The sequence below is a fragment of the Leuresthes tenuis genome, unplaced genomic scaffold, assembly GCF_036924035.1.
Source record: "Leuresthes tenuis unplaced genomic scaffold, fLeuTen1.0.hap1 SCAF_14, whole genome shotgun sequence".
Lineage (NCBI taxonomy): Eukaryota > Metazoa > Chordata > Actinopteri > Atheriniformes > Atherinopsidae > Leuresthes > Leuresthes tenuis.
In genome coordinates, this window is record NW_027325368.1 from 17,955,281 (window position 1) to 17,981,783 (window position 26,503).

The following is a 26,503-nucleotide window of genomic DNA, read 5'->3' on the forward strand; positions in this document are numbered from 1 at the left end:
AATCCAATTATTCCTCCTGGATTCTTTTTTTCTTTCTCCTTTTAACTCTATGAAGCATTCTGAACTCACCCAGCCCCCCCGCCCGCCAGGTTAATATGAATTAAGTAGAATCGTTATTATTTTAACATCAAAAAATTATAAGCAACAATATAAGCAAACCCCCATAGGAGGAAAAGTGCACATATATACATAGACACACACACATATTCCGAGTTAAGATTTGAATAAACACATTTGTACTTAAATTGTAGCAACAGGCTTGTATGAGCGGCTATATTCTTATATTCTGCTCTGTATTAAAAAACATGAAACTGGTTAGGAGGTTTCTGTGCCTGGAGCTTCCATCTAAAGCACTGAGTAAATATAAATGTATAAATTAAGGTATTACACTATATGATGTTCCTAAGAAAAAAGCCAAAACTAGGAACAAGTAAGGCTCTGATTGAGCGACAGCCTTTAAATGATGACTGTCATTATAATGACTTCAACATCAGCATACAGGCTTGCTAATACTGGGATTAACAAGTGTGAGTTTTCCATCGTTCCAGTGGGTTATGAACAAACCTGGTGTACTGCAGTCGGGGAAAAAAATGTGCGGCGGAAGGACGGTTTCTGATAGTGTGTACCGGCATCTACTGGCTACGCTTGATACTACACGATGTCACACCATCAGATTGCAGTGAATTAACCAGCACATCACGTCTAAAAAATAAAAAAACTGCTTTCCTGGTTCAAATTCCTCAATAAGTTTGTTGCATGTACCTTATTTTGCTAAAACTCTGAGCCTGCAACTGTTACTGATGAGGCAAAAGGTCATTTTGAAGGGGTCTGAATTAGAGATGAATGACATGTAGAGGATGTCATATCCAACACAATATATACTTTGTGGTGTAATGTACTGTTGGAAATAACATTTAGATGAAGAGAAGGAAAATGTTCCAGGAAATATAAGTGAACACAGTAGGTTTTGAGATTTTATTATAATAGACAACATTTAGTCATTGCCAAAAGGTATTGTAGGTAGATGAGTTGTGCCTGAAATACTAAAATACAGTGCTTTTCTGTTCTCTTTGAACAGCTCCATTGAAACCGTTTTTGAATGCGTAAGTGCTGCCCTCCTTATATCAATAGTATAAATACCGTCAACATGCAGAAAATTGAACTTAAGCACCAAGATGCACCAGCAGTCGTAATTTATTAATACTAATACTGATGTCTGCCATCTTCAATCAGAAATCCAAAGCACCCGCTGGTTCGACTTTAAAGAGCCGCATGCTTTCAGTTCAGTTCAAAGCTGAGCAGTGTTCTACTATCACAAACGGTAGTTTGCACCCTCAGTCGATGCCCTGACGGAGCCCTGAGATCCAGTCACATCACAGATGGCCCTCTGCTGGTAGTTTGGTGAGAATCTCCACTCCGTCAGATGTGATGACCACCGTGTGTTCAAACTGAGCCGACCTGTTGGACAAAAAGCACGTGTTTTTTTTATGTTTTTAAAGTGAAATGACTGTCGCTTCACATGTTTTTACTTGTACAAAGAGAGAAGTTGGTTTCGCTTTGTTTTAAAGTACAGTCGCAATTCTGTCCCACGCTGAGCAGTACTCGCTCCTTAACTGAGCTGACTAACTTTTGACCCGTCTTAAAACTTGTGCGCTCCAGACAGCTGTAAAAAGGGCCGAAAAAATGCACCAACAACAAGAGAAAAGGAGCTACTGAGCAGAGGAAGAAAGAAACGCTGCAAGGTGAAGGAATGAAAGTCACTCACAGCCGTGCAGCTGCAGCGGTGACACTGAGAGGATGTTTGCTGAGGTTACTGCTCATCAGAATTAAACATTTAAAAAAAAAAAATCACATTTATTTTTGAGCGCCACGTACCTTTTATCATCGGCCGACACTGCGGTCCACTTGTCCTTCAAGATTCTGAACTCCGCAGACCCCTCCATCAGGATGGGCTCTAACAGTGTGACAATAACAGGAATTATCGACCGCACAGTGAACCCGGTGCATAAAAATGATAAAGTGTAACTCACCGATTGTGAAAGCCATCCCTTCATCCATGGTTATGTCATTGTCATTGGCTGAAAATAAAGACCTACTTGATTATACAGAACCCATACATGCCCACATAATGTATTTTTGACATTATTACATCAGTTTTTTCTTGTATTTTGAATTCTCTCTGAGGTACAATCACAAATCAAGACTTGAATCGTCACAACATCAAATGTTCTTTTGGCGACATGTTTGTAAAATGAATCAAATTTGAATGAAATGGAAGAGGAGGATTTCTGGGGCTGTCACTCAAAATAAAGTTAACTTTAGGTGAAAATCACAGACGAGGCCAACTCTAACACACCCAAACTTACCGTGGTGCCAAATCTCAGGATGGCCATGAAAGTAGGAGCCTATTCCGTGTCCGATAAAATAGGGACACACTTGAAAGCCACTGGCTTGGGCTATTTCGCTGCCAACAGTACAGAAAGAAAAAAAAAGAAGCTGCTGAAGCAGAAAACAAGCGATCTTGTTGCATATATGCACTGTGCATGTGTGTGTGAGTACCTGATAGTGTTTCCTATGACGCAGAGCTGTGTGCCTGGCTTGCATACAGCGATGGCCTCATCTCTGCAACGCCTGGCAGTCTCCACCAATCGAAGCCCGACCTCGTCCACCTGTCCGACCGAGAAGGTTTCTGAGGTGTCACCATGGTAACCGTCCAAAAACACCTGTCAGGAATGGGCAAAAGTCAGTCACGGGAAAACAGAGCTGCTCCGATATTCGCAGATGTATTTACGAGCTTCTTTAGGCCATTAACTTACAGTCACATCAATGTTGATGATATCACCATCTTCAAGTCTGCGACTGCGGCACACAGGCATGACAAAAGATTAATGGATGACAAGGAAAATTTGTGATAACTTACAGCCATTTAGTTATTATAAAAGTACAGAAATACTTCACATCAATATCATACTTTACATCTGTAAAATATATGCAAGAGCACATAAATACATATAGAAGTTTAATTCATTCCACCTAAAGCGAGCCAGTTTCCCAAACCAATGTCATTTAAAGGTGATTAACCTCTTGACACAGTCAGTCTAGGAGGAAATGATTTTAAAATGGATAGAAACAGCAACGCTGCTAATAGTTTTTACTTGTGCCTCAATACAGAGCGTGATCTCCAGCCCATTTACCTGTCAGGTATGCCATGACAGACCACATTGTTCACAGATGTGCACACCGACTTGGGGAAACCCCCGTATCTGAGGGGGGAAGGGTAAGCATTGTGCTTGATCGTCTCCTGGTGCACGATAAAGTCTATTTCATCCGTCGTCATACCGACCTGAAAGCAACAAATGGGAGTTGTTGAGTTGTCTTTGATGACACGGAAGCATAAGCGAGACTTGAAGTGATGGGGTTCTTACTTTCACACTCTGTCCGGCGAGTAGCAGCACGTGTCTGGCCAGCTGGCACGCCCTGGCAAGGCCTTCAATTTGCTCTTGGTTTTTGATCTCGATGTAGTCTGGCCATTCGGGGACCAGCCCGGTGCCGACGTAGTCAGGCCGCACGATGTGCTGGAGTCAGGGAAGAAATAAAAAGAAAGGATGTTAAGGCAGGTCCTTCATCATTTAGTGAATAGAAGCAAAACGAAGACATTCACAGACAGAAGACTTTCTTTATAGCTGTGTTTATTCTTTGAGTTCTGTTGCATATAACCTGATCATGTCTCTCTGGTCATCGAATGGAGGTCTTTTGGTTGCGTTTCAAATTAAATCCAAATGTGCAGAGGGTGCTTTAGAATTCCAGATTTCCCAAACAAATCTACCTGCGAATCTGAGTTCCATTACAACTCTGTCTATATACAAAACTAAACTGTTATCACAAGTCTACAAATAACAACTGTGTGTGTGTGTGTGTTTGTGTATATGAACCTGTACTGTATTTTCCTCTGTAAGTTTGTTATGTGTGTGGGTTTCTCATTCTTATTTTGCTCAGTAAACTGTTTTGGGGTTTCTTTTGTGAAGAAATGTGCTATATAAATATAGCCATTGCAAGTTTATGTCTAGCTTGACTCTGATTCCACTTCAGTTGGCTTGCCTGATAGTGACTATAAGTGAATGTAAAAGTAAAAGACGAATTGCATCAGAACACAATTTAAAAATTGCGATTTTAGTTTAGTCTGAAGACAGTGAATTGAAACGGTACCTTTGGAACTGCGTAGGCTGGACGAACTGTAGCTGGACGAACCACATTGTGAGAGCTTTTCCACTTTCTCCAAAAGAAGCGGCGGCGTTGCTGACATAAAAGGGCTGTGGGAGTACTAGAGCCTCCCAGGCAACAAACTCTCTGCAGTAAACCTCCAAGTCCTGGAAAAAGAGATATATAGCCCCAAGATATTCAAAACCGCTGCTGTGAAACCTCCACTGAGGCCTAATCACGACTTTTGAAGACTGGAATTGACTTTTTGGGCTGATGCCCTTTGACTCAGGAGCCCTCTTATGTTGCAATGAGTTTTTTGGCCGCTCCAATTACGTTAAACGTTAGCTCAAAATAAACCATAAAGGCAGAAAGCTAGGGAATAATAATATGTTAGCTTTTTTTTTTTTTCCGCCTGTGGCTTGAAACAAAAAGCAAGCAGCACAAACAGATCCAGGGTCTTGAATAATGGTTTAAATATTGTAAAAAAATTATGGTATCAAAATAAATTTTGAAATACTGTTGCAAAACATCCACTAGAAATTAACCAATTTTAAGACAAATGGCTGGAATGCTTCAGTGCTTTAAGAAGCTTCATCGCTATAGGTCTTCGGCCTGGGGTTGTAGGGGCCTTCCGGCAAGAAAAATACAAGGAACTTTTATTTTTTTTAAAAGAAAAGATAAAGAGGGAGAAAATGTGAGTTTTACGTTAGACTATTATGACCAAAAGTAGCATTGATTTTAAAAAATAACATTCCCAAGCTAGCCTGATGTGGAGTAACTTGTTGACAATTGTGCTTTCATCTTAAAGAGATGATTATTTATCACCTTTGACGGTATTCCTAAAAAGATGAGAATGCTTGCAAAAACAAATTAGAAGGAACACACCACAGCAAATCCAACAAAACTGCAACTGGATTTACTGTGGTGCAGACAGCACAAAGTCCGCTTACATCGCAGATTTCCTGATACTTTACACGCCTTTACGAACTCTCTGTAGCTTTCTTTGTTTAACAATATCAATGGCAAAATAAGCTTGTTATCAAACCTGCTTCTAGCACCTTGAAGAACAAGCTGCAAAATAATATTACGTTGTGAGTTTTTCCCTGTTGGCTTAGAGATCTATAGATAGATAGGTAGGTAAACAACTGTAAAATGCAAAGGCTGACCTTCACGTGAAGGCTGTCTTTAATGGCAAGAAACTTATACGCGGACAGCCGCTGTGTATTCTGGGAGTGGGTCACCATCCACACCATGCATGAATACTTTCGACTGCTACATAAGCAGGCAGGTACAGCTAGCTAGAAAGCTTATGTCAGGCAAAAACACTGTAACTTTACCAAGGGAATGGCGTGGATGCTTTAGTTTATTACTGAACTTAGTGCCTGTAGGTCAACGAAATACCTGCTCTGGCCGTGAGTCCTGCTGAGCGGTGAACCGCCGCCGCCATAATTTTTTGTTATGGTCACGTGCTTGAGGAGTAGCCGGTCACGTGACTTTGACTAGTTTCGGCTTCAGGAGACTTTTTTTCCCCAACCTTTATTAGTCAAAAGAGAACACGGAGTCGCTTGCGTACAAATGTGACGCAAAAAGCATAGAAAATCAGCCTGAATCACATGGCAAGTTGGGTAAAGTAATGTCAAAGAAGAACCAAAGAGCTCATTTCATATCTTCAAATTGATCAGAAGACTTTTAAAATGGTTTTAACGGCATTTGGACTCAGAAAATATTGAACTAATGATGTGTTTTGTTTGAATTCCTGACTAAATGTGAGAAAATAATTGTTTTTTGTCCGTATATTTGCATTTCATGGATTTAAATTTTGCCATTAGAACAAGAAGGTGGTTTCCTTCAGATGGTGCCTTCACTCTGTTTCTTTTCTTCAACTAAACCAAACAACACACTCTTCCAGAGTAAAGCCAGATCCTGTTTTCAGACATAAAAGCACAGAGATTACACCAGAAATTCTTTAGAATTTGGCAGTGCCAAAAGTAATGCACCACTGATTCAGGGCAGAACAGAAAGTCACAGTCAGCTTTATTTATATAGTATAACACTTTTACAACCACCACAGTTACACCAAAGTACTTTACAATCTAAAAAAAACTAATAGAATTCCAATAAAACAGAATATAAAGAGAAGAAGATTAACTGTGTTCAAAAGCCAGCATAAAGACGTTGCTCTTAAGTAGAGACTTAAAACCTGAGAGTGTCTGATCAGCTCTGATATAAAGAGGCAGACTGTTCCATAGTTCGGAACAGCCACACAAAAACCTCTGTCACTCCTGGTTTTGAGCAGATGCAACCTGAACAAGCTGCAAGTAACATAGAGATCAGAGAGCTTGATTATTGATAGCCTTCTCAAATTAAACCGGGTATTAGAATCTGTGAAACGAACAGTGAAAAGTCACATCCAAATACCTTGCGACCCATCATTGTGTAACATCTTTTGCAATGTTTTTTTTTTTCTGACCTCTACATGAAACACCTCTACAAACAAAATCGATCTTTTGGCAGATGTCGTTACCACTATTTTAAGCAAAGTCACACAACAAAATCCAAGGAAAGCCTGGCAGGGAGTAGTAGGCCGTGCCTTATCAGTGAAAACAAATACGACTGATATCATTTATGGTCACCTCACCAAGGTCAGCGAGATAAACTTTCATATACTGAATTAATGGGAGGTTTAAAAAAAAAGAATCCTAAAAGATAAGTAAAAGAAATCAATACAATAAAAGTAGTAATGAGCCTTGTAGGAGCAGTAGTTGCATCAGAGTCAGCTTCCAAAAGATTTGGGATGCTGTTTTAAGTGTAACATAAAACAGGATGCAATGACGTTCAAATGATTTGAACTCTTTATATAACTTAGAATAGCATACAAACATATTATGTTTTGATCTCAGAAATTGAACATATACGTTGACTTCAACTACATCAACTGTGCTACAACTTTTCATTGATGATTTCAGCTGATTTCTTTTCTTTTTTTCTTCATAATGTAACACATGCTTTCAGTAGAAGATAAACCAGGTCAGTGTAGCTCATTTTTTTGGTTTGATTGTTTTTAAACATTTCGGGTTTTACCTTATGTTCTTGTTTGCCTTACACTGGAGAGTTTTAGGCTACATTTGAGGGCACATGAGTAGGCCAATCCAATGATTTTTATATCACAAAAATTGTGTCTCTCTGTGTGTTTTGCGCGAATGAAAACTTCTTCAGTCTGTTATCATCTCAGCTTTATGCCGCCGGCCTCAAACTCAAAATGACAAAACGTGGATGAAAGAAAGAAAGTATGACAGCTTGTCTTAAAACGCGGTCGTTTTGACGAATATTAGTTGTAGCTCCAGTAGAGAGTGCTGGTGATGCTCCAGCTGTGACAAGCTGTAAGAATTCTTACATCAGCTCCGGTTTTTCTGAAAGTGTAGTAGCCGCCTTAGACCTCCGTGGACAGTGGATACTAAGTACAGCCCCTCTCTAACATTCAAACTTCTAGTATTTCCACTTCTGTTTGCGTCTTTGTTATTGGTTTGTGTCGCTGTCGATAGAGCCTGTCGTCTGGTTTCGATTCGAGACCTGCGGACTGAAACTCGCGTGTTCGTCTCTGCTCGTTCACTGCGCGTGACGTCAAAACCAGCATGGCGGTCAAGGTGACTTGGGCATCGCTCTCTTAGCGCTTTTCAAACCTCTACATTACCGTGTGTGCATGTATTCTTTTTCGTTTCCTCGCGCAGGGATCTCTGAAGCTAGGACTTTCTTGTCCTGTTCGGGCAGGGTGTCTCAGATGAGATATCCTGTGATGCTGTAGCATCACCGGGCTAGCTGCCGCTCGGCGGCGGTTGGCCTTGATGAGACATCCACAACCCTCAAAGTTAGCGAGATCGTGCTAAAAAGCTACGAGGCTGCTAACACAGCGGTTATCATGTCACCCGACCTAGCAGCCGAAGTGACATCTTTTCGAAGCATTCATCTTGTTTTTCTTTGTTTGCTCCCATCCTCTCGCATTTTGCTGATGTTAAGCTTAACATGTCATGACAACGGTTTGTGTCCTTCTTCATAGTAGTCTCTGCTTGCTAGCTTGCTGCCCGAAAACATTAGTGTGAGGCTTTGAGCAGTACGAAATATGCTGCTTTTTGGCTGGTTAACTGTAAAGGTAGTTCTCTAACTATTTCGGTATGACTGCAAGCCTGCTTCCTGATGTTTAGCTGTGGTTGTGTGCATTCCTGTGGCAGTGGCTTCTTCCAGCTCCTCACAGCAGAGGCTGTTTCAAGGAGACATCACCCCAGAGCAGTTTCGTTTTGCTTCGTGTCATTCCCGGTGCATCGCATGTCAAACTCTATTGAATCGGCAGCTTTTTAGGGCGTTAAAGTAGTTAAAGTCTCTGCTGCTCTTGTCATGAGATGTGGACATGTTTTTTCATTGTTTGTTTGTGTGTGTGTGTGTGTGTGTTGTAGGTGCAATCTACCAAACGCGGAGACCCAAACGAACTGAAGGGAATTTTCCAGAAGGTAAACTTTTCACAGCTTTTAACCCCACTGTGTTGGCATCAGTTGCTGTTTTGTTTGCTGTCCTTTTAGGCCTGAGTGCGTAATGATCAGATGGATAGGTGTCAGGGCTCAGTGTGGTGAAAAAAAACCTGCTCTCACGGGATTGTTTTCATTTGTGGAGTGTGAGCACTTTCAAAGGTTAGCCCTGCGCTGTTTTTTTTTTTTTTTTTTTGCTGACAGAAATTGAGGCCAAAAAAAAAAATTGGCTCCATAATTGTTGAGACCGCAACTGTAGTTATATTCCAAGAGAAGTGTTGGATGTTGATTCATAGTCTGCATAATGTTTTGTACTGTAGTTCAGGTGGTTGCTCTGTCAGCCTCTTATTCTGAAAGTCCAGGGTTCCAGCCTTTGTTCAGGCCCAAAAATGCATTTTAAAAATGTCCTTTTATTCTTAATATAGCCACCAGCACCGTGTCATGTCGTGTTTAAAAGGACTGGTGCATTCCTGACGTTGCATGCTTGTGTTTGATGGTGAGATGCAGACGACCGTAGACTTTGAGTACCTACACTCTGCTCCACTGTCTTCTGCACGATGAGTGTGTGACTCAGCGTGTGTGACAGTCACGTGAGCCGACAGTTTTAGGTTCCCTGACATGCACGGGTCAGATAACTGACGAGCCCAAGCCAAAAAAAAACAACAAAAAAAAGCTCACCTGTGCTTTAAAATACCTGTACGAGAGTTGGCTGCTGGAATTCTGACGACTGCTACATGAGGGATCTCTGTAGTTCAGATATGACACAGTTACAAGTCACGGATGAATGGTTTATGGGAACCAATAACCTAAGAATTACGTTTGATCTCAACTGTGTCAGTTTTGTTAATAATTAGCACCTAGAACAAAACCTCAGTCACACTTAAAGGTGACAGAGCAATATGAGATACTTGAAAGTTGTGTATATAATATTCATGCCTGTGATTTTAACTTGAAGCAAAGTTTCTACAGTATACGGTGTTGTTCTATCCTGCTCCACAGTTATGTCCTTGAATGCACTTTGAGCAGGATAATAAAGCTGTTGATCACAGCAAACGTAAGAGATGGATTAACTCTTGGTTGTGTAAGTTTTGCAGCTAACTTGCAGAAGTAGCTCAGAAAGTGTGTCATATGTGGCCTTGTTTCCTCCTGATTTTATTTATTTTTGCAGTGGTCACTTGTTTGTGTCCAAGGAACAGTTGCGATTTATTGAGCGAGGTCGCTGCTGATTGATCAATTTTGGGTTAAGACATAGCAGATTAGTCCAGCGAGTGTTTTTTTTTTGTCTCTTTTCCCACCTTAGTATGCCAGTGTCGTGGACAAGGATGGAGAGAGGTTCATGACCCCGGGAGACTTTGTCCAGAATTATCTGGGACTGCACACACAGATTCACCACAACCCCAAAACGGTCCAACTCATCGCTGCTGTGGCCGACACCACAAAGGACGGGTATGTATTGATTAATACTAATCAATGAATAATCAGTGCACACACACACTCATGGCTTATCATCAGCCTTCAGTGCTCCTCTTTACAGCTGCTCACAGATAAGATGGCACTCGCTGTGGGTCCATTCAGTCGTACATTCACTCATAGCAGACGCACAAACCAATGATATTATTTAGCACTTACTTCTGTTAAGAAACAGTCCTTTTCCCCCCTTTGTTTTTATGTAATGACTCTTGCGTTTTGGCCTTCCAGTTCATACTAAAACACCCGACAGTGTGTGCTTGCAGTCACTTTATACAGATGGTGTGTAACGGTGAAATGTGCCCCCACTAACACAGTGTGTCTGTATGACTTAACCTTTGCTTAAAGCCTTTAATGTCTTCAATTATTCGTTTAACATTTTTCTAACCTTTTTCTTTTTCTTTTTTGTTCTTCCACCCACACACGCAATTATAGGCTGATCTCTTTCCAGGAGTTTCTTGCATTTGAGTCGGTGCTGTGTGCACCAGACGCCCTCTTCATAGTAGCCTTTCAGCTGTTTGACAAGACCGGAACCGGCACCATCTCTTTCGGTATGAGCTGTTGTGTCTGTTTGTTTTCTTTTTTTTTTTTTTCTTTCCTTCTTTCTGACAGCGTTTGTGCAGGAAATTGGGGTTCAGCTATTGTCATTTGAACTTAAAACGATCGAGCTGTTCGGTGTCAGGAAGCTGAAGTTTCGGAGGGAGATTTCCAGTGAAAACACCAAATCTTTCCCTGATTTGTCAAATGCGCTTCTTACAGCGGTTTGCATGCGTTCCTGCAGTGGGGAAATCATTTCCCAACGAGACATTTTTAACCAGATTACTGGCTGGGTTTAGTCGCTACACATAGATGGACTCACGCACACACACACACACACTTTCTACCTCTGCCTACTTTTTGCTTCGCTTTTGATGTTAAATATTTGACGTGTGTGTTTGTGCCGCAGAGAATGTGCGAGACATCTTCAGCCAGACCACAGTGCACCACCACATTCCCTTCAACTGGGACTGCGAGTTCATCCGTCTGCACTTTGGGCACGACCGCAAAAAGCAGCTTAGTTACCTTGAATTCACCGAATTCCTGCAGGTATGCGGAGTACACAGACACCGATGACTCCCGATTTGTGTAACCTCTCCTCTTTGATTTGCTTCTGTTTCTGACTCATGCGCTGATTTTAAAAAAAGAAAGAGAAAGAAAATCTATTTTTACGCCTAAGCCTTGGCGGTGTCGTGTTTTTTAGGAGCTGCAGCTGGAGCATGCACGCCAAGCATTTGCCCAGAAGGACAAAGAGAAGAACGGCGTCATCTCTGCGATGGACTTCAGTGACATCATGGCTACAATCAGACACCACATGCTCACGCCGTTTGTGGAGGAGAACCTTGTTTCAGTGAGTGTCCGTGAGAACAGTGCGAGCGTACCGGTGGTTTAATGATGAATAAGAACGCCGGTCGTAATAAACGTCTTGATCTGTGGATTTGTACAAACCGTACACACTTAGCAGGCAAATCCTCATCCTCATCCGCTTCCCTGGTCATGCAGGTTATTTTCAGCATGGGCCTTTGAGAATGTCTTATTTTGATAATCTTTTAAGCTGCGCTGAGACACGGAGAAAATGTTCTTTCACTGAAAGACATTTCCACGACAAAGACATTTCGATATCACTCTTGGCCTTTTGTGACAGGCCGACATGGAGTGGTGATGTTGCTGTGATGATGGTTCAGATTTGTCTCTTATCTTAAGTCAATTAGAGATCAATTAAAAACTTTATATATGCTTTATATATATATATATATATATATATATATATATATATATATATATATATATATATATATATATATATATTTTTTTTTTTTTGCCTGAACCTGTTAGAAAATGTGTTCTTTTCTACCAGGCTGCAGGCGGCACCATCTCTCACATGGTCAGCTTTTCCTATTTCAACGCCTTCAACTCCCTTCTGAACAACATGGAGCTGATCCGCAAGATCTACAGCACGCTGGCTGGAACACGGAAGGACACGCTCGTGACCAAAGGTGCACGCTTTGTTGCGTTACTTTGATTTTGGGTCATTCTCCTTGAGCTAACATTCACTTAATGTTTTTTGGGGTTTTTTTGGCTCTCATGTTCTATAGCATTGTAATAAACCTTGATTTACAGCAGAGAAAGTGTTATATATAAAAAAAAAAGAACTTTACGAACTCTTAAAGACATTTTGCACGTCTCATCTCTTTCTCTTTTCCCGCAGAGGAGTTTGTTCATGCTGCCAACAAGTTTGGTCAGATCACTCCAATGGAAATTGACATCCTGTACCAGCTATCAGGCCTGCACTCTCCCTCCGGGTAAAGGCTGGAATCTGTCCATCTAGAGTCTTTTGAAACATCTCAAACGCATGCATTTTACAGATATTTACTAAAAAACGATCTTACCTGTGTCCGTGACTGTGACGTAGTTAGATAACGGAGAATGTCTTTCAGACGTCTGAACCTTGCCGACATTGAGAGGATAGCTCCGTTAGAGGAGGGAAGTCTGCCCTACAACCTGGCTGAATCCCAAAAGCAGGTGGGACGCTTGTAGCTGGCTGTGGGAGAGAAACTCCTCAGCAGTGAAGTCACCATGGTAACGTGCCTGTTTTCTCACAGTCTCAGGGGGACAGTTCCAGGTCCGTGTGGATGCAAGTGGCTGAATCTGCCTATAGGTTCACCCTGGGATCCATTGCTGGAGGCGAGTTATCCTGCAACACAAGATAAACCTGCGATAGCCTCCGATATCTCATTTGATGGATTGCGTTTGGTGTGATTTATTTGTTTTTATTAACGTGTCCGATAGCCACCGGAGCAACGGCGGTGTATCCCATCGACTTGGTGAAGACTCGTATGCAGAACCAGAGGTCCACGGGGTCCTTTGTTGGAGAGCTGATGTACAAGAACAGCTTTGACTGCGCAAAGAAGGTCCTTCGCTACGAGGGCTTCTTTGGCTTCTACAGAGGTTAGAACTGTACAGTTTGCTTCTTGAGCTTCTAATTCATAGAAAACAAAGCAAGCTTTAATGATGCCCTTTATTCTGCAAAGGATACAGCTTTTCCCCACAAAAATTCTATAAAGTACTCCTAAAAATAATAGGTTAATCTTCAATCTTCTTTCCGGTTTAACTTCTCCACTCATGCTCCTGTTTGTCCAGTTTTGTTAATGTAATGTGTTTGTTCCGTCTGTCAATCAGGTCTTGTCCCTCAGCTCATTGGCGTGGCACCTGAGAAGGCTATCAAACTCACAGTGAGTAGCTCTCCTCATCGACACGGTGCATTTACAGCAGCCTCCCCCACAGTGTTTAGTGCATCTTTGGCGATTACGTCGCTCGCTTGGATTTAAACGACCGAACTCGGTCGTCATTTTTACGCTGACTCTGAACCACCGTTAACCTCACGCCAACCATCTGTGTTCCACAGGTGAATGATTTCGTAAGAGATAAATTCACCGGGAAAGACAACACAATTCCTTTCATGGCTGAAATTTTGGCAGGTGGCTGTGTAAGTACCAAATGGCAAAGTTACTGATTGTGCTTCAGTTCTTTTTTTTTTTTTTTCTGTATTTGAGATGATTATGTGATGAAACGCGTCCTCTCCCCATGGATTCAGGCTGGAGGCTCTCAGGTGATCTTCACCAACCCTCTTGAGATCGTGAAGATTCGCCTGCAGGTAGCAGGTGAGATCACAACTGGGCCTCGCGTCAGTGCGCTCAGTGTGGTCCGTGACCTGGGCTTTTTCGGCCTCTACAAGGTAATCTTCCTCAAAACGCACCAGCGGCCTCCGATTGAGGTTGCATGAGCAGTTTTCAGCAGTCAAGGTTACATCGCAGTCATCACCGTGTGAGAAAGACTTCTGTTTGATCCATCTTCAGCCTCCCTTTTTGGCACTTGCACACATTTTTTCTCTTCGCCCTGCGTTTCTCTGTCTTATGTAAATGTCCTCAACGGGTCTCCCCAGGGTGCCAAAGCTTGCTTCCTAAGAGACATCCCCTTCTCAGCCATCTATTTCCCAGCCTATGCCCACTTAAAGACTCAGCTAGCTGATGAGGAAGGCAGACTGGGAGCATTGCAGCTTCTCACCGCTGGAGCCATCGCAGGTAACATGAAATTATGACGTTATATCTAATGTATAAATTCGATTGGCTTTTTACTTCTTACTTAAAACAAACATTCCCAACTGTTTCTAGGTATCCCTGCGGCCTCCCTTGTGACACCAGCTGATGTCATCAAGACGCGTTTGCAAGTTGCAGCGAGGGCAGGACAGACCACTTACTCAGGAGTCATCGACTGCTTCAAGAAGATCATGAGAGAGGAAGGCTTCAGTGCTTTGTGGAAGGGAGCCGGAGGTGTGTTTCTGTACTTGTCAGATGCACAAACTTGCCACAAGCCTTCCACTGTCGGCACCCTTAAACCACCACGAACTGTTCCCCTTTTCTCCAGCTCGCATGTGCCGGTCCTCCCCGCAGTTTGGCGTGACTCTGGTGACGTATGAACTCTTGCAGCGGTGGTTCTACGTTGACTTCGGAGGACAGTAAGTTCTACTTTTTATAATTACTATTAAAAAGATAACGACACGGGCGTTTGTGTGGGCTTTACTTAGGACTTTGGATCGAGGATTCTCCGCCTTTAATTTCTAAGCAATTAGATGATAAGCAGATGCAACAAATACGTTTTGACTAAGGCGTACGTTGCGTTTGGCTGTCCAGCTGTGGCCAAACTGTGTGCTGGGTTGTCATGAATCATTAGAAAAGAAACATTCCTTCAGATCATTCCATGTTTTTTGTTTTTTTTGGGTTAGAAATTCTAAATGACTATTGGATAGCAGAGCAGTGGAACCTCAAACGTACCATTTAAAAAAAGAAAAGATATATATTTATATATGCAAACACACATTTTCCCCATCATTTCACTGAAATCCCAGTTTGTTTGCGCACTCAGTGACGGCTCTTTACCTCTCTCTGCAGGCGCCCAGCTGGATCTGAGCCGACGCCCAAGTCTCGCATCTCGGAGCTTCCCCCGATCAACGCGGGGCACGTCGGAGGTTACCGCCTGGCTGCGGCTACATTTGCCGGAGTGGAGAACAAATTTGGCCTCCACCTGCCTAAGTTCAAGTCCTCCGGCGTGGTCTCCATACATCACCCAGAGCCAGCCGCCGCCGAGCCAGTTCAGGCGCCATAAAAGTCTCCATCTCTATATCGCTTCACCATCCCTCTCCTCCACCAGGAGCCAGACACTTAGATAAACACTTCAACAAAGCACACGGTCGATATACACTCCACACATTAGGGGCCATTAACTTAGGAACAAGCAACACCAGCCTGATACTCTCTCCAGGGTAAAGGTGTATTCCAGTGGTAAATAGCCGGCTGTAGAGGTGGAGAGCTGGCTGCAGCTGTGTACCACAGAGCAGACATCGCCAGGTAAGGAGCGCTGAGCGTGTTGCATCTTCAGTGGCTGTGTGCTCCTGGGAACTCCATTCTTTGTGTTTTTTTTTCCCTCTCGGAACGTTTGTGTAAAACTGAACCTTGGGCACTCCTCTCCGTCACTCATGAGTAGATACGTTCGTTCCGTTTTCTGTCTGATACTCGGTATGAGTAGGACTTCTCTTATGGGACAGTGGGCATAGGAAATAATATATTGATCTGCACAGTGTGTGGAGCTTCTTTCTCTGCAACTCCTCACACAGGAGGCTACATACTGTACATATTGTATAACTACTGAGAAAATGTTACAAAAACAAAGCTCCGTAACATTCGGCCCGCATCATTACACTGTACCTGTAATGTAGTGGCAACGTGGGGCCTTTGGTCCTTGGTCTCTGAGAATCACTCTTACTGGTGTACAGAAGTTTTCAATTAAGCATTTTCTTGATTTAAAAAAAAAAAACAAGAATCATGAGCAAAGGATTAGGTGTTAATAAATTAAATGTATCTGAATCCACTCAATGTATTTTAATGAAATAAATCATCCATATGGTTTTAATTTTACTAATATGTTTTGAGTTTTTATTCCAACAGAAAAGTGCAACCATCACCTTGTGTCAGGAACATAGAGTACGATTAGTCGGTGCAGAAAGCTGATCCTGTTGATAGTACGTTAAATATGGCTGCTGCAGCAGTTCTTTTTTTTCTTCTTTTAGCTCATTTTAAATTGAAGTAACGTGTTGACAAGCTTGGTTTTTGGTGGATATTGCATCATGGAATGGGGGGGGTGGGGGAGAGGGAGGGGGTCTGGATGGAAAATGGGAGGAAACAAATCAGTTCAGGCTCTGTGATTTCCAACATCAGCGGTACACTTCCATTTAACACCTCATATGGTTGACTTTCAAGAGAACAAGTCCCAGAACGGTTTCGAGTAGTCTCAAAAGCCAAGTCAAACAATGCATTTCAACCGTTAAAAGCTCGTCGGGCTAATTTCAAGATTGCACTTTGTACATTTTTAGGAGAAAGACGCTTTTTTTTTTGTTTTTTTTCCTTTAAAATAATACACAAAATATTTAAATAAATGTGACCACCATAATAAATATTAAATATCGTAGTGGTTGAAATGGAACAGAGACACCTCTGCACGGGCCAGAGTGCAGGAGCTCTACACATGTCCTGCTGAGGATAAAGATGTGATCCATCTTTTCCCTTCCGTTACAATAGTTTGCCAGCCATGCACAAAGCGTGTCTAGAAAATATTACAACATAAAAACACTCAAATGGTAATAAAAAGGTGCAAGTAGAAAGGTTTGCATATTTTTTTTTTAAAAAAATGCTTGAGTTGGTTGGAGCCTCAGGAGAAGAGCAGTTCCTGGAGCCCTGAGGATGTAATCAAAGCTAAAAGTTCAGAGTGGACAGCTTAACCTATGCTGAAAATCACTTTCTTGTATCCGCCTATACCACTACGCTTGTTTCTGTACTACAACTGATACACATGATATCCACTGGTGCTACAAATGTACATCTTAAAACTCCTCTGCAGCTGTCGTATCTGTCCCTTCTAGCTCTGCACATCTCAGGCCAAGTTGTGAGAGGAGGATAAAAGCTTGAAGCCACGCGGGAGAGAGAGGAGCTCCTCTGGCCGGGTCATGTAATGTGTTATAAGTGTGTAGTGATTCCAGAGGAATTTACGAGCCGCTAAAAGTGGGTCAGACGTTGGCCAGTTCCTCCGCTTCGTCTCGGTTCTCGTTGATTTCAGCCAGCGTCCTGACGAAGCGCGTCCACTCGTCTGCCTTGGGCACGCAGATTTGCTGCAGGAGGACGCGGAGAAGTTTATCCAAACACGAAATCGGTAATAACTGCAAGCACACGCAGGATTAATCAATATTAGGAGGCGCCGACGACTTACCTCGCCTACATCATAGACCTGCACCTGCCCCTCTGAGTCTCCAGTGGCAATCTCCTTTCCAGAGTGAGACCATCTCACACGGTTCAGTGCTGGGGCCCCATCCACAAACACACTGGCTGTGGGGACCTAAAACGATGCACACATCAGCTTTACAAGCAGACAGATGCTCTGAGGTGCGCAGATGGGTAAACTGGTGGTGTCGGAAGTCAAACTGGCAATTTCAGGTCGTGTTTTTATTACAATTCATCGTGTTACTGAGGGGGAACGCTGCTGTGTGTTTGGATGTGTGCGCACCTCGGTGTCATTGTTGAGGTTCCACAGGTCCAAGCGCCCGGATAGGTCCACACAAGCAAACAGAGCAGGATGCGCCGGAGACCACATGGCATCGTAGACGTAGTCGCAACTGTCCTCGAATGAGTACAATGGGCGGGTGCTCTACAGGAGGAGGAAATGCACAACAGATTTGTGTGGAGGAGCATGACCAGTGGGGTGTTTATTACAGTAATTCTGCCAGACTGTGCATGGCTCACCTTTGTGCTCCACAGTTTGACAGTCCAGTCAAAAGAAGAGGAAATGAAGAGGTGAGAGAAATCGACAGGTCCTCCAGCACTGTGGCAGCTGAGACCGGTCACAGGACCATGGTGGCCTTCAAACACCTCAGTGATGCCTGCCTTACTGTAACACACACACACACACACACAACAACACTGTGTTGACCTCTCTGAATGATTTTTGACATGTCAGCAAAACCTCAGACCTCACTAAATCAGTACTGCTGATTTGCTGCTTAAGAAGCCATGGAGCACTCACCTGCCGTGGCGGCAGGCGGTGTAGACGGAGCCGTCCTCGCTCCCCACCACAAAGTTGTTCACGTCGGCAAGAGGAAAAGCCATGGATGTTACGGCCACCGCCTTGCTCTGTTTGAACACCAGCTCCAGGCTGTCCTGCGGGTAAAACAGCAACCTCAGACCCTCAGACAAAACATCTGAGACAGCACGGCCGTCTGTGCTCACCCACACATGCGCAGTGTACCTGTGGCTGGGAGAGCATGTCAAGGCTCCAAGAGCACATCTTGCCATCGGTGGAAATGCTGATCAGGTTGTTAGCGTTTTGGGTTCCCACCACGTTCACGCAGTAGACCGGGTGCTGCAAAGCACAAGATGAGGTGCAATTAACAAAACGAGAGAAAGTCGGACGGGTTTAATGAAAAGAGAGATGTGGGGATGCGCTCGGACGCATTACTGTGTGTGCAGCTGCAGACAGCGGGGTCCTCTGAACAGGGGTTCGCTTGTTGCTTCTGTTGTCCCATAAGACAATCTGTCCGGAGTACGTCCCACCCACCACCAGGTTGGGGTGGAACTTTGCAAACCCAGCTGACATCACCTCCGACTGCAGAAGAGACCATAAAAGCAACAGCTGAAAATATCTCCTTCTGCAGAAACATTCTCAACAATGTTTTCAAGCGAGAGGCCCGAGTGTGGTCTTCTGGTTGTTACCTGGCAGTGGAAGATGTACTCAGGCGTAGCCTTCTTGTACTTCATGTTCCAGACCAGTGCCACACCATCGGGCTCATGTGGAGCATCCTCATTGTTGTTATAGGAGGCCACCAGCAGCTCTGGATACTAAGAGGAACAAGGGAGCCATGATTGTGTGCAGATCTACCAACAGCAAGAGTATTCAGTTTGTTTTCAGTGCATTTGTAATAATACAGACTCTTTAATGTCTTCAGGCTCAGCACACTAGTGATTTAGAAAATGGGACTTCGAAAGGTGTTCAAAGCCTGTTCCAGTGAGAAATTAGATCCCTGCAGTTTTTACTATCATTCGTGAATGAATTCATCCTACCTGGGGAGACCAGTCAAGACAGGTGACCACTCTGTTTTTAGTCCAGCGCTCATCTGCAAACTGCCTGTTCAGAACCAGCTTGGCACCAGCCTGCAAGTCACTGGACGGACACAAAGAGAAATATGAACGAATTGTCCTGCCGGTCCATTTGAGGATCATTTAGATTAGAGCTCAAGCATTTTATTTTTCTCCTGACATGCGCCTCACCCTTCCTTATCCTCCAGATCTCGCCCACTGTAGTCAAAGCAGACGTCCACCTGCTCCGACAGCGCTCTCTCCACGATCCTGCTGCCATGCTCGAAAAACGACAAGAACTCACTGGAGTGCAGCACCTGAAGCTTCTCTTCCTCTGTCAGCTCCTTGGGAGTGTCTGCAAGCAGATAATCGATTATCAAAAAGAGAAAAATGCAGGGACTGCTTGACATTAGATCAGATTATGTGGCTGTTTTATGGCTTAAGGTTTAAACTATTTTTCCATGTGGCGCCTCTGTCCTCACCCTCGTCCTGCTGTTCACCCTGTTCTTCTTTTTCCTCCTGGGTGTCCTCTGTCGGCGGGGAAGCGGTTATCTCCTCGTCTTCTTCTTCTTCTAAAACACAGATGCAGATTCTTGAATCCATTTTGACGAAAGCCTGGGTCAAAGATGCGGAAAAGCGTGGCCGTGTTCGGTTACCTGCTTTTTGATCGGTGTGTGAAAGTGCCTCTGTGGGTGTCTGCGTTTCTTTACAGTAGGACACCATTTCCTTTGGGATGAAGTCCACCTGGGTCAGTTTGGACATGCCAAGCCTCACAGCGCTACGTCTACACATGCGTACCGTCGCAAAAAACATAGGCAGACATGTTTTTAGTCTAAAACTGGACTGAATGCAAATCCTACATGTAAGGACATAAATAATGTTGTACAGACATTTGATGAACTAACACATTTTGACAAATCTAAGATGAAACCACAAAACGCTGGAAGACAAGCTTAAGGAAAGGAGGAGCAGTACCCCATCAGCTCAGAGTCGGAGTGGAGTTGCAGAGTAGAGGGGTCAGGATCCCAATGCAATGTCCTTATACAGCCAAACCACCAGATGGTGTTAGTGTGAGAGAGAAAGGACAGAGAGAAAGAAAGAGGCGGATGAAGGAAAACAGAGAGGACGAACCAAAAGGTGAGTCACGTACAAGATGTTAAAGGTGGGAAAGACGGGGAAAAATGAGCCAGAAAGACACAGAGAAGAATGAAGTGCGTGTTAATTGAGAAACATCAGCGTGCCGGCGAATAGGCTAAGAGACAGGTCAGAATTCATTAAAGTAGAATTACCAAGTTAACACACACACACACTTTGCATGCAGGTACTTGACTAAACCACATAAAAAATGACAAGAAACAACCAGTCGTCTCTCTCTATCTTTATTTGTCTCACACACACACATTCACACACAAACCTTGGTCCTGCGTTTCCATCCCCAGAATCTTGGCTTCCAGCATCGCTGCCCACTGATTTGTTGGAGGGCGACATGGGGGCAGGGACTAGGTAGTGAAACAGACACGTATCCTCTGTTACTACCCTCAGGGGCTGAGCTGTGAAGAAGTGTGCGTTTGTGTGCGTTTTTGTTTGGCAGTGCACGAGTGATGGGTGAGTGAGTGAGTGAGTGGGGGAGCACAGCAAGTGAGACGAGGGAGGAAGTGAGATACGGAACAAGTGTGTGAATGAGTGAGGGAATGAGTTTTCATGCAGTAAGGGGGACAAAACACACACAAAAAAAAAGGACAGACAAAAGGGGAGAGAAGAGAGAATGAAAATAAATGGCAGGCAGGTTTTAGGTGTCATGCACAACACACGTAAAATACTTGTACTAGATATTTTGTGGGGAGCAATGAGAGTGACACCAAGTTAGGTCAGAACGTTAAGACAGACTTTAGTAAATGCTGAAAATTCATTAAGCAAATGACCAGAAAACGATGGAATATTAGGTGGAAGGTCAGAATAGAAGCATGCTCGTATTGTACAATTACCATGTGGTATGTCAGGCGTGATGCCAACACTCTGCAGCAGAGCCTCTGCCTCCCTCCTCTTCCTCTCCAGATCAGAGTCTTCGTGGCCGGCTGAGGAGCCCGAGTCCGCTCCACGTTTCGAGTCTCCCTACGGAGTGCAGAGTACGCTCATCTTCAGCATGACAACACATCACAATGTGGACGGAAAAAAACGGACAGGCACCCTGGACGTTCTGTCACTCACATCCTTTTTTTTTTTCTCCTCTTCTTTTCTCTTCTTCTCCTCTCGAATCTGGGCGATCCGTTGTTTCTTCCTCTCCAGCTCAGCCTTCAACTCACTCTTGTCAGACATACTGAAAGAGGGAGAGAAGTTTGGGAACCAGTCGGGGGAAGAAACCGAACTTGAAATCTCAAAAAAAAAAAAAGACAACTTCCCTCGCTTTTAATATTTAATGGTGAGTTTAAGGCCACGGTGTGCACATTCTAGAACCAAACAACAGATCCATTCTGAAATTCCTGATAATGTGATCAGTTCAGTGATGGGAAATAAAAGGAGTTTCCCTTGTAGAAGATTTGGATAAGAAGCATCAGTGTCATGGTATACAGTACGACACATAACTTTTTAGTATTGTTACCATTAACAGCTAAAAGGACCCTTTGATCTGCAAATTAAAACCAAGCTATTCACTTTTTGCATGTGTGCACGCTCTGTGGCCAATTCAGAATCACCTTCAATTCAGAAATTTCATTTCATTATTCATCTATGTAACAGCTTCTTCCAGGCCAGACCAAGCCAAAAAGATACTTCCGCACTTGCAGTTTTCAAAGACTGAAGAGTGAATGATCAAATAATAGTTATTCTCCGCTGTTGTGCCTTTTGACTCAAAAGCTTCTTTGACAGTGTGTAAACTTATCGTCCAAGCTGCATTTTTTGCTGCTCCCAGGCCTGGTATTGGTGCAGAAGTACACAGTGGCCCTGGGCCTGTCACACTGGTAACATGTGAACAGCAGCCAGCTGTTGACAACAATGTTCTCTTTATCTGTTCTCTCCATATTATCATAGCTAACCCTAAATGGCCGAGCTGGTGTATTGTGTATATTACATATAAAGCACAGTCTCGGTGATTATGACTGTCTCAGTTAAATCGACTCTGACAGCATTTTCAAATGACCACCTTATTACTGGTTATATATTTCAAAGAGATAGGAGCATTTGAAACAAACGTGTAACCAGCGACGCCTGCAAAGAACTGAAATACAACAGCCACTGCTGTTGTATTTGTGGAGTTAACGTCACCGTGATGCTCAACACCCCTCCACCCAATGCCAAGACGACAACAGATAAGCCAAATTTAAAAGAAAAACTAGGTCCTGTGTCCGTTTTGACCTTGTCACTTTGTAATTACTCGTTGACTCGGTTTACGCATCAGCGTATTAAACTTTTCCGTGTAGCTCAGGATTGGTCAAACATTTTTATAATCTAATTAGTGGCCCAGACTGTTAGCCGCGTTAGCATGCTAATCACCATGGCAGCCGGCGGGCCTACTGTCAGAATAATAAAGAGACTCACGGCGACAAAACCAACGCCCGAACTGAACTGCTTGGTGCAAAAGAAACAAAAGGAAAAACTAAACGGTTGTGAAGGCACAATTAAATACCTGGTGTCAGAAGTTAGAGCTGAGCAGAGAGGTGGCAAAACAATCCAGTTTTGTGAACGTAAATTCTTAAGACGAGATGATGGAGGAAGGATTGATGATGCTGGAAGAGACAGCAGTTTGCTCCGCTTTGCACGTCTTCTTCTGGGTTAGGCCGCAAAGCCATTTCAGCAAGGATTTACCGCCCCCTGCCGGCATAAATGTGTCGCCCAAGGCTTTTTTGAAAGTAGACGCCCAGAAACTAATATCAAGTGACATTTATTTATTTACTTATTTACTTATTTGATTCTAACCGCATTTCTTTTTGTTCAGTATCGCCTGTTGAAGCCAATCTGTGCTACTGAATTATAGATGAGTTGTACAATTAAAGACAATGTATTATATTCATATATCTGATAACAAATATTTAAAGAAGATTGTTTAAGTTTATGGTAACAACCAATTGTAGTTAATATAATGCAAGGAGAGCAGTGCATTTCTTTGGTTATGAAACTATGCAAATGTCATGGAATAACACCAAAAATTAATGGAGACCGAAACTTAATCACACATATTTGCTCACAGTTATTCTTTTTTTTTATTTTGCTTTGTATCCATACAAAGGTTTATTGTGCATAAATCATACACAAATACAGAACAGATATTGTGTGGTTTGTCATCTGGAAAAAAGACGAGGAGCATGAGAGCTGTCACGTGTCTGTCCTGCAAAGTGAGATCATTTGCATGATATGAATTTTAATTTCACTGACTTGTTTTAGTTTGCTCTTGTTATCAAATTTGTCATCTTGGTCTGGACAGGAGGCCATTACTTCTTAATGGGCCTTGTTTTTACTCTGGATCGGGAGCTGGCTCAGTATAACGAAAGGGGTCATACAGGTCCCGTTTGAAATCATAGGGGTCAAAATAAGCGTAGGGGGTTTTAAGGGTGGCTGAAGATGGTTCGGGGTCACCTTCCTCAGCATTTGTCTCCTCCTCTTTTTCCTCTTCCTCTTCAGCGGGAGCTGCTGGTGCCGATGTTTCCTTGTCAGGGCTGGGAGGGTAGTCGATGAGGCAGTCGGGATCCCAGTATGGGTCACAGTCATACTCCATTCCTTTGACGGTGACAACAGGAGGGGCAGGTGTGTCAGACTTTTCAGGAGCAGGAGTGTCTGGGGGGGGTGGGGGCGGATCATCAGCTTTTGCCTCCTCCTCTGTTTTGGGCCTGCAGGCGGGGTTAAGTCTTGGGTCACACAGTACTGGGACAGCCCCCGTTGGCAGGTAGACAATCTGTGGTTTGCACAGTGGGTCCTTGGGGTTGCACAGATAGATCCTCTGAGCATTCTCCAGAGGGTCTGGTGTTGGAGCAGCGGGGGTGGGAGGTGGAGGAGGCTGGGTTGTTGCAGTGGGTGCTGCAGTACTGGTGAGGACACCCATGATGTTTTGGTAACTGGAGGCGTCTTGGCCGTAGGTCAGCTCCAAGTGGCGCATCTGCTGATACAACATCCTGATCCTGTCGATCTCATAGAGCTGACGGAGAAACCCGGAAACACATTTGAGAGGAAATAAAACATTTGAACTGATTACCTTATAAAATATGCAAGATTGAATAGTGAACTAATCCTCAACTTACTCCTTCAATGTGCCCTATGCTGTTGTAGAAGCGGTAGTAGGACTGAAAGTCAGGGTTGTCTCTATACCATTTTGGGTCAGTACTCCTCTTGGGTCTGGAATTCGTCAAGAAATCATGTGCTTGAGCCGAACCAATACTGACCTGCTGACCTGCGAGAAAAATGTGCAAGAAGGAGCAGAGCTTTTATTTAGATAATAGGTTTTTACGCTAAGGTATGGCACCTATATGGAAAACGTAACAATGAAACACGACTGAGCAATCATTAAGCATCATTGAGCAATTTACAATGTAATTCTCCCTTTTCTTTTTCTGTCTGCTCTAATTAGATTGCTGTCTGGGAGAATAGGTGATCAAATACCTTCAGGGTATCTTACTTTCACCAGCGATGTTGCTTCCAGCAAACCTAGAAGTAGTCAAGTGATATGTTAGAGAGCAATCCAAAACAAGGTAAGACAACGGCATCAGGAGGCACCGTGGCTGTTGCCACGCACACACAAAGATGTGGACAGATGTATTCTTATTCACCCGATGAGTTCAATGTTTCACATGCAGTTAATACCAACAGGTTATTCTTTGATTAAGTGCAGACGATGAATAATTTCACATATTTTACTTAGACAAACCTGGCAATGATAACAGGCAGCAAAGCACACTTAGCAGGGACACCGGGGAAATCATCCTTGACATCTGCAACTGTAAGATCACACAGATATGTACATTTCATTGTGTGGATTCAAAGCGTCTTATAACAGGGACACGAGGGAACTTATCTTCGAAATAATCACACCCAGTAATGATTTATTTATGCAATAACTGACAGAAATAAGGGAGGAAGCAATAAACAGCTTCACTTCAAAACACTTTGTGTGAGAATATACTGTGAAAGGTAGCATTTACCTGCTGATGCATCTCCGAAGTCCTGCTTCAATCTGAGGCTCGACACGACCTTCCATAAGTACTGGTGTGAATACAGGGGCCTTTCCATTGGTCCGCTTCCTACAAGCGGGCCTCGGCTCCACCCTTCTAACGTTTACTGGTGAGATGGGACAGAGCTCATTAGTTCATTTAGCACGAAGCAGCAGAAAAGACCGACATCAAACAAAATGTAACACCTCATAAATTCACAAGGAACAGTCCTGGAGCAGCAGGAGACCCTTTCAGTGCACAGGGAGTGCAATTTCTTAGCTGTTAGTAGGTGGATCATAATATGGACAGAAGCCATCACTAATGGTAGAGTTTATGCTTCCAAAGTTAGTTAGTTAGATTAGTTTATTCAGTCATTTAAAAGTTATTGTTGATTTTTATAATATAAATTATTGTAATGACTGAACAGACTCCAGCAGAAGCTGTCAAGTTCCCTACTGTCAGTAATAAAAAAAGGAAAATCAATTAACTCTTTTATCCATCAAAAATAAGTAAAAAGTGATTTTTTTTTTTGTAAATTTATAACTGCCAAACATAGATATTTCTGTTTTTTTTTTCATCAAATAAGAAAATGTCTGGTGTCCCTTTCTGGAGTGTTTCCTGACAAACACGCCTGACAGGTAACACTTAACCCTCTACCTCTAAACAGCTGGATATGTGCTTTCAACTCTGGTCAAAAGAAGAGGGGGGAGCTGAGTCAACCGCTCTTTAAGTCCCCAAGAAATATGCAGGAATTATGGGCTGGCTTGTCCAAGCACCAGGTCAATGTAACACAACTTGGAGGGTGTTGTTTGGAAGAAGAAAATAACTTTTTCCGAAAGAGAGATAGTGTGATACAGACGGAACTATCAATTGTTCAGATTCTGCTTGGACAAAATTTTGCTGACAAATTTGGATATTATAGCCTGTGTCTTCGATCACTGTGTAGCATCTAATGTCTCCTCTCAGTCACAGT

The 26,503-nt window shown here is 43.2% G+C and overlaps 4 protein-coding genes and 1 long non-coding RNA gene across 11 annotated transcripts; 1 reads left to right on the forward strand and 4 right to left on the reverse strand.

Moving 5' to 3' along the window:
- Positions 1 to 954: 954 nt before the first annotated feature.
- On the reverse strand, positions 955 to 5,650 carry metap1d (methionyl aminopeptidase type 1D (mitochondrial)). Of its 2 annotated transcripts, XM_072364230.1 has the most exons (10): positions 5,602 to 5,650; positions 4,207 to 4,367; positions 3,426 to 3,575; positions 3,195 to 3,343; positions 2,817 to 2,859; positions 2,560 to 2,723; positions 2,367 to 2,464; positions 2,031 to 2,078; positions 1,876 to 1,954; positions 956 to 1,458 (listed from the first exon to the last, which is right to left on the reverse strand). In XM_072364230.1, the coding sequence occupies exons 1-10, from the start codon at positions 5,645 to 5,647 to the stop codon at positions 1,374 to 1,376; spliced, it is 1,023 nt and encodes a 340-aa protein (XP_072220331.1). In that variant the 5' UTR covers positions 5,648 to 5,650; the 3' UTR covers positions 956 to 1,373. The 2 variants fall into 2 exon arrangements, with proteins under 2 accessions (XP_072220332.1, XP_072220331.1); XM_072364231.1 differs by lacking the exon at positions 2,031 to 2,078 and having other exon boundaries at positions 955 to 1,458.
- Positions 5,651 to 7,755: 2,105 nt separating this feature from the next.
- Positions 7,756 to 16,192, forward strand: LOC140268322 (electrogenic aspartate/glutamate antiporter SLC25A12, mitochondrial-like). The gene is made up of 18 exons (XM_072363124.1): positions 7,756 to 7,844; positions 8,649 to 8,702; positions 10,018 to 10,163; positions 10,620 to 10,735; positions 11,131 to 11,270; positions 11,425 to 11,571; positions 12,079 to 12,217; positions 12,430 to 12,523; positions 12,659 to 12,743; positions 12,824 to 12,905; positions 13,011 to 13,169; positions 13,401 to 13,453; positions 13,627 to 13,707; positions 13,816 to 13,956; positions 14,164 to 14,302; positions 14,393 to 14,551; positions 14,646 to 14,736; positions 15,170 to 16,192. The coding sequence occupies exons 1-18, from the start codon at positions 7,833 to 7,835 to the stop codon at positions 15,381 to 15,383; spliced, it is 2,052 nt and encodes a 683-aa protein (XP_072219225.1). The 5' UTR covers positions 7,756 to 7,832; the 3' UTR covers positions 15,384 to 16,192.
- Positions 15,710 to 23,165, reverse strand: LOC140268324 (dynein, cytoplasmic 1, intermediate chain 2a-like). 6 transcript variants are annotated; one of them, XM_072363127.1, is made up of 17 exons: positions 23,019 to 23,165; positions 21,605 to 21,713; positions 21,382 to 21,508; positions 20,811 to 20,895; positions 20,372 to 20,434; positions 20,053 to 20,180; positions 19,879 to 19,968; positions 19,589 to 19,751; positions 19,382 to 19,481; positions 19,034 to 19,159; positions 18,780 to 18,926; positions 18,570 to 18,683; positions 18,348 to 18,481; positions 18,068 to 18,212; positions 17,832 to 17,972; positions 17,538 to 17,663; positions 15,710 to 17,439 (listed from the first exon to the last, which is right to left on the reverse strand). In XM_072363127.1, the coding sequence occupies exons 2-17, from the start codon at positions 21,710 to 21,712 to the stop codon at positions 17,338 to 17,340; spliced, it is 1,899 nt and encodes a 632-aa protein (XP_072219228.1). In that variant the 5' UTR covers position 21,713; positions 23,019 to 23,165; the 3' UTR covers positions 15,710 to 17,337. The 6 variants fall into 6 exon arrangements, with proteins under 6 accessions (XP_072219228.1, XP_072219227.1, XP_072219226.1 ...); XM_072363126.1 differs by having other exon boundaries at positions 19,879 to 19,965; positions 20,811 to 20,946; XM_072363125.1 differs by having other exon boundaries at positions 20,811 to 20,946.
- Positions 23,166 to 23,631: 466 nt separating this feature from the next.
- LOC140268205 (uncharacterized) lies at positions 23,632 to 24,894 on the reverse strand. The gene is made up of 3 exons (XM_072362976.1): positions 24,864 to 24,894; positions 24,625 to 24,773; positions 23,632 to 24,521 (listed from the first exon to the last, which is right to left on the reverse strand). The coding sequence occupies exons 1-3, from the start codon at positions 24,892 to 24,894 to the stop codon at positions 23,844 to 23,846; spliced, it is 858 nt and encodes a 285-aa protein (XP_072219077.1). The 3' UTR covers positions 23,632 to 23,843.
- Positions 24,895 to 24,981: 87 nt separating this feature from the next.
- Positions 24,982 to 25,634, reverse strand: LOC140268931 (uncharacterized). Its single transcript, XR_011907573.1, has 3 exons — positions 25,522 to 25,634; positions 25,248 to 25,317; positions 24,982 to 25,027 (listed from the first exon to the last, which is right to left on the reverse strand). It is a non-coding gene; the product is annotated as an uncharacterized lncRNA (long non-coding RNA).
- Between the last annotated feature and the right edge of the window lie 869 nt (positions 25,635 to 26,503).